A 7500-nucleotide genomic window follows, 5' to 3' on the forward strand; every position below is an offset into this window, starting at 1 on the left:
TTGGCATTGTGGTTCCAACACATATTAGTCCTGAGTCCTAAGAGAAATATTATGAGTTGATTTATTTGACTTTTCCTTTCCTTTTTTAATAAGTGTAAATCAATGTTTGACAGTTTATGTGTCTCTGGCCAGGAGCAAGAGGACCCGAACAAGCTGGCTACAAGCTGGCCTGACTACTACATTGACCGAATCAACTCCATGGCTGCTGTAAGTCTTACTTCTTGTCACTGGAATTGCTTAATAAGTGATATTCCTGATAAATGTCAGCTGTCCTACTGCATCTTCAGTTTCCTCCATGTCTAAGTATGGGACTAAGAGGATATACTATTCCTTTGTTTTTGTTTTGTTTTTTTGTCGTGCCCCTGACTACATGACCAAATTCCTTCTGTGTGACCCCAGCATTCTCCCACACTGTGATGCCAGTTATACATGCATCAGTCAGTGGGAATGGCTGTCTGAGACATGGAGGTACGCCAAGATGGAATTGCTCATGACTTCTAGCCGTGATATTTTTATTTTTTATTTTTTTTAGGTTGCCAATAAAAACAACTGGTGAGCCATGCTCTCTGTATTATTTTAAGTTGCGATCGTTGTTGTCTCATTGGACATTAGGCCACTGACGAATTTGCGCCATATCAGCTGGAGACCATGTGGGAAGGACTGACGATAAAAAAAGTTTCAAAATCATAAAACACTTTGAGAGTAATTTTTAAGCTAGAATCTTAGTTTATCAACATGCGAATCGTCATTTGGCTTTTTTTTTTTTTCCCCCTCCACTTTTATTTGCGAGCGCAAATGAGACAGGTGGCAATTAACTCAGGTTAACTCACTTCACTTCACAATAAGCAACACTTTGGCCAGTAGTGAACAATTAATCAACAAATAGGCTTCAAGTGGTTTAATGCCACTCCCAGTTAAAGTTAGTTAAACTAAACATCAAACAAAGATAATTATTATATGTTGTGTATTACATAGCTCTGCATAATGAGAGTCCAGTTAGAGTAATCCTAACATAATGGAAATAGCCATTTACATGCTAAGGTTAGCAGCGATAGTAGCGGTTTTCCTACCGTTTATGCAATGGATATTTGAACACAAACTGTACAGCAACACATTTAGATAGATTAATATAACAATACTCACAGGCATACTGTATATTCATAGTCTTCGATGAAAAATGACTAATATTACAGCACTTTCCAGAGTCACAGTAGTAGTAGTAGTAAGAAGTAGTAGATTCTTCATTTGTGTCTGCATGACTGTATTATACTGTACTGCTGGTGACCAAGGCGGGCGCAGCACAATGAATTGGATGCAGCATGAAATCATGATGCACAAACTATTTATTTCTTTATATTCCACATACAGTAATTATATTATTACTGTTTTTATGAAGGACAATATTATAGAGTGCTATTTTTCCTGATTGAGAATCACAAACACAAAATGTTTATAGTTCTTTTGGGGTTGGCCTGGAACACATTCATGGCATTTCCATTTATATCAATAGGCAAAGATGATTTGAGATGTGTTTTTTGAGAGTGTCTTTTGAGTTATGACCGTAATCACGGAACAACTCAACCTCATATAGTCCCCTCCAGAAGTATTGGAACGGCAAGGCCAAGTCCTTTGTTTTTGTTGTATTTGGAAGACATTTGGATTTCAGATCACAAGATGAATATCAGACAAACATAATTCTAGATTTTATTTCATGGTATTTAAATTTAGACAACTCAGGACACAGTACCTTTTGTTTGAACCCACACATTTTTCAAGTGATCAAAAGTATTGAAACATGTGACTGATGGGTGTTTCTAGTTGCTCAGGTGTTGCCTTTTAGATTGATTGCTTAAACATTAGATAGTGCTTGTTTTTGGCTTTTGGTTTCGCGTGTGAAAACTGCATTTGCTGTTTAGCAAACATGACCAGACCAGAGAGCTGTCTATGGGAGAAAAGCAAACCATTTTGAAGCTGAAAGAAGAGGGAAAATCCACCAGTGCTATTGCATAAACATTGGGCATAGCCAAAACAACAATTTCGAATGTCCTGAAAAAGAAAGAAACTACTGGTGTACTGAGCAACAGACATCAAACAGATCGGCCAAGAGTATCAACAGCAGTTGATGATAAATTGTGAGAGCTGTGAAGAAACACCCAAAAACAACAGTCAGTGACATCTCTGCCAACCTCCACAGAGCAGGAGTGAAGGTATCACAATCCACTGTTCGAAGAAGACTTTGAGAGAAGAAATATACAGGCCATACCACAAGATGCAAACCACTCATCAGCAAAAAGAATCAGAAGGCCAGATTGAATTTTGCATAGTACAGAGATGAGCAACAAAAGTTTTGGAACAAAGTTTTATGGACTGATGAGACCAGGATTAACCTCTACCAAAGTGATGGAAAGTCCAAAGTATGAAGAAGTAAAGGATCTGCTTATGATCCAAAACACACAACCTCATCTGTGAAGCATGGTGGAGATAATGTCATGGCTTTTTTTTATGCTGTAACTCAGCAGCAGAATGAATTCTGAAATCTACAAAACTATTTTCCCTGGCAATTTAAAGGAAAAAAAATTATCTGAACTAATTGGGAGAAACATCATCATGCAACAAGACGACCCAAAACACACTGGGAACACAACAAAGGACTTTATCACGGGGAAAAGTGGAAGGTCTTAGAATGGCCAAGTCAATCACCGGACCTTTACCCAATAGAGCATGCATTTTACTTCCTGAAGAGGAGACTGAAGAGAGAAATCCCCAGGAACAAACTAACTGAAGAGGCTGCAGTAAAAGCCTGGAAAAGTATTTCAAAGGAAGAATGCAACAGTCTGGTGAAGTCAATGGGTTGCAGGCTTGATGCAGTTATTGCAAGTAAGCGTTATGCCACCAAATATTATGTAAATGTTATTCACTGTAAGTTAATTTAATAATGTTTGTTCCAATATTTTGCTCACTTGAAAAGTGGGTGGCGTCAAACAAAAGGTGCTTTGTCCTGAGTTGTTTAACACATCAAGATCTAAATACCATGAAATAAAAGCTGAAATACGGAACTTCTTTTCTCATATTCATCTTTTTATCTATAACCGAAATGTCTTCAGTATACAACAGAAACAAAGGAATTGACCTTGCCATTCAAATACTTTTGGAGGGAACTGTATCTTAAAGCATATACAGTATACAGTATAAGTGGGTCGTTTTCATTTAATTTATCAGTAATGATAAGGACACCTATAAAAATAAATAAAGTGCCGCCTTGTTTTTATCGATACCGGTACTGTATATTTATATATTTATGTCTCCCATTCAGAAACAGCCATGCTTAAAATCATATTTTCAAAAAGTGATTGATGATTTAAAATTTTAGTCCATAATTATAAATACAATCATTACATCATAGTCCACCTCAAAAGTCACCCATCTGCTATAGACCGCTGGGTCTTTCTGGCTGAGCTCTCCGATGCTAGTAAACGGTCCTGAAGTATGCTACACTACAAACCCAAAGTCACTGGATGATCATAATTCCAGTGAGTACTGGCGACCATATGCTGGATATTATTTTTACTATTTTTGGCGTCGTAGGCGAAGTATTTTGGTCATAATATCCGTAACTGTGAACCAATACAACCGCCATCTTGGACGACAAAAGCTAATTTCATGGCAGTCCAATACAAATATAATCTAAAAAACAAGATTTATTAAATTGATTGAAAATGTGTGAAAATGAGATTGACACTAAAATTAAAACTCGTGTATATAATCCCTGCATTATGTTGAAATTGTCACTGATGGTGTAGTGGTGCACTCGCCTGGCTTTGGTGCGGGCAGCGAGGGTTCAGTTCCCACTCAGTGACGGTGTGAATGTGGGTGCGAATGGTTGTCCGTGTCTATATGTACCCTACGACTGACTGGCGACCAGTTCAGGGTGCAGTCCACCTTTCGCCCGAAGTCAGCTGGGATAGGCTCCACCGCCCTGGGACCCTGACCAGGATAAGCGGTGTTGAAAATTGATGGATGAATGGATGGACAGATTATGTTGAAATTAATATTAATATTTTAAAAATATTCAGAGGGCAGACATTTTATTCGCAACCTTAACTTTGAACAAGGAGTCTCTTGTTCAAGCTGTACGTCAACTCACTCATCATAGCTCTTTGCTGTTTCCTTCCCTTCCACAATCTATTTTTACTCACTCCAGTAATGTCCTCCTCCACAGTACTCCTTACAGCATCTTGACAAGAGAGCGTTTAAATAATCTGAGTTGATTTGTTCAACAATGACTTCACATCTTGGCTCCCATTAGTGCTCACCAGGGAGAACTCTCCTTCCACAGTAGCCCAGTTATTGGATGAGCTCATTTCAGCTTCAAGGCCTTTCAAGATTACTGAACAACCCAGCGTGTTGGCGTTCATTCATAAAACCACGTCACATCCCTGAAATTGTTTATTGGCCACTGAGTGATATTTAAAATATTCTGGTGGTGATTCTTTTCCTTTCGGCTTGTCCCTTTAGGGGTCGCCACAGCGTGTCATCCTTTTTTCTCCTGCATCCTCCTCTCGAACACCAACTGCCCTCATGTCTTCCCTCACGACATCCATCAACCTTCTCTTTGGTCTTCCTCTTGGTCTCTTGCCTGGCAGCTCCATCCTCATCATCCTTCTACCAATATACTCACTATTTCTCCTCTGGATGTGTCCAAACCATCGAAGTCTGCTCTCTCTAATTTTGTCTCCAAAACATAGAACCTGGGCTGTCCCTCTGATGAGGTCATTTCCAATTTTAATGATGAGGTCATTTCTAAATTTATCCAACCTGGTCACTCGAACCTCAACATCTTCATTTCCGCCACCTTCAGCTCTCCTTACTGTTGTCTCTTCAGTGCCACGGTCTCTACTCCGTACATCATGGCTGGCCTCACCACTGTTTTATAAACTTTGCCCTTCATCCAAGCAGAGACTCTTCTGTCACATACCACCTTCCTCCACCCGTTCCAACCTGCTTGGACCCGTTTCTTCACTTCCTGACCACACTCACCATTGCTCTGGACGGTTGACCCCAAGTATTTAAAGTCCTCCACCCTTGCTATCTCTTCTTCCTGTAGCCTCACTCTTCCCCCACCACCCCTCTCATTCATGCACATATATTCTGTTTTACTTCGGCTAATCTTCATTCCTCTGCTTTCCAGTGCATGCCTCAATCTTTCTGTTTCCTCCACCTGCTCCCTGCTTTCACTGCAGGTCACAATGTCATCTGCAAACATCATGGTCCACAGGGATTCCAGTCTAACCTCATCTGTCAGCCTATCCATCACCACTGAAAACAGGAAGGGGCTCAGGGCTGATCCCTGATGCAGTCCCACCTCCACCTTAAATTCATCTGTCACACCTACAGCACACCTCACCACTGTTCTGCTGCCTTCATACATGTCCTGTACTATTCTAACATATTTCTCTGCCACTCCAAACTTCTGCATGAAGTACCACAGTTCTTCTCTGGGTACTCTGTCATAGGCTATCTCTAGATCTACAAAGACACAATGTAGCTCCTTCAACATATTTCCATCTCTATCCTTCATCACCCTAACCTGCTGCACATCCTTCCCATCTCTATCCCTCTGTCTGTGTCCTACTTGGCATACATGTCATCAAATGCCTCTTGTTTGGCCTTTGGCACCGCTACCTTTGCCCTATGTCGCATCTCAATCTATTCCTTTCGCCTCTCCTCAGTCCTCTGTGTCCCACTTCTTCTTAGCTAACCTTTTTCCTTGTATGTTTTCCTGTACTGTGAGGCTCCACCACCAAGTCTCCTTCTCTCCTTTCCTACCAGAATATAAAACCAAGTACTCTCCTGCCTGCCTCTCTGATCACCTTGGCTGCAGTGGTCCAGTCTGTCCACTGAGAGCTTGTCTCACCTCTTCCCGAAAAGCTGCACAACACTCTTCCTGTCTCAGCTTCCACCACATGGTTCTCTGCTCTGCCTCTGTCTTCCTAATCTTCCTCCCTACCACGAGTCATCTTGCACACCACCATCCTATGCGGTCTAGCCACACTCTCCCCTACCACTACCTTACAGTCGGTAACCTCCTTCAGATTACATCGTCTGCACAAGATGTAATCCACCTGCGTGCTTCTACCTTGGCTCTTGTAGGTCAACCTATGTTCCTGCCTCTTAGTGTTCACTACAGCCATTTGCAACCTTTTTGCAAAGTCTACCACCATCTGTCCCTCCAAGTTCCTTTCCTGGATGCTGTACTTACCCTTCACTTCTTCACCCCCATTTCCTTCACAAACATGTCCATTACAAACTGCACCAATCAAGACTCTCTCTCTGTCTGGGATGCTCAGAACTACTTCGTCTAGGTCCTTCCAGAATTTCTCTTTCACCTCTAGGTCACATCCTACCTGTGGGGCATAGCCACTAATCACATTACACATAACAGCCTCAATTTCAAGTTTCAGCCTCATCACTCGATCTGCTACTCTTTTCACCTCCAAGACATTCTTAGCCAACTCTTCTTTTAAAATAACCCTGACTCCATTTCTCTTCCCATCTAAACCATTGTAAAATAATTTGAACCCTGCCCCTAAACTTCTAGCCTTACTGCCTTTCCACCTGGTCTCCTGGACACACAATATATCAACCTTTCTCCTAATCATGTCAACCAACTCTCGAGATTTTCCTGTCATAGTCCCAACATTCAAAGTCCCCACATTAAGTTCTAGGCTTTGTGCTTTCCTCTTCTCTTTCTGCCGAAGAACCCGCTTTCCAGCTCTTCTTCGACTTCGACCCACAGTAGCTGAGTTTCCACCGCCGCCCTGCAGGTTGACAGTGCCGGTGGCGGATGTTGTTAATCCGGGCCACGACCGATCCGATATGGAATTCTTTGGATGAACGCTCATATTTGTTTGGCAAAGTTTTAAGCCGGATGCCCTTCCTGACGCAACCCTCTGCATTTATCCGGCCTTGGGACCGGGCTACAGTTTGTACTGGCTTGTGCCCCCCATAGGCCTGCATTATTTACAAATATTCTGGTGATTACTCTTTCCAACGTTAAGTACAGTGACCATCAGCGCTCCAACGGGAATGGGAAAATGTCTATTCATGTTAACAATAACCCGAATCCGCTAGTGTTTGTTTGCACCTTCAAGTCACAAATTACTCAAAATGTAATTCTATATCTACAGTATATCCAATGTATCTATACAGTATATTGAAATATGGTATGAACCTCATTTCTTTCATCTTAGGTTCAGCGAAACTATAGTCAAGTGTGAATGCCCAACCCTGGTGTATGCCAATTAAACAGAGCAAGACAAACACTGGTGGGCTGCAGAGACCAAACACACAGCCCAGTGTTGAAATGACAGCTGAAAGTATAAATATTTTTATTTCATTTAACCTTTATTCAGTTAGGGAAAATCTCTTTTAAAAGAGTTATTGGCATGACAGGCATTTAACATAAACACAAATAAAACGGGTTTGACAGGACAAGTTCAA

General features: G+C 41.3%; 1 protein-coding gene across 3 annotated transcripts in view; it reads left to right on the forward strand.

Moving 5' to 3' along the window:
* daam2 (dishevelled associated activator of morphogenesis 2) overlaps nucleotides 1–7500 on the forward strand; it is a 108523-nt gene that overhangs the window by 62483 nt on the left and 38540 nt on the right. For all 3 annotated transcript variants that reach the window (XM_061695957.1, XM_061695959.1, XM_061695958.1), the window contains exon 4: nucleotides 133–207. In XM_061695957.1, the coding sequence (XP_061551941.1) occupies nucleotides 133–207 (75 nt within the window). The remainder of the gene's footprint in view (nucleotides 1–132; nucleotides 208–7500) is intronic.

This window comes from Phycodurus eques, chromosome 14, assembly GCF_024500275.1.
Source record: "Phycodurus eques isolate BA_2022a chromosome 14, UOR_Pequ_1.1, whole genome shotgun sequence".
NCBI classification, from domain to species: Eukaryota; Metazoa; Chordata; class Actinopteri; order Syngnathiformes; family Syngnathidae; genus Phycodurus; species Phycodurus eques.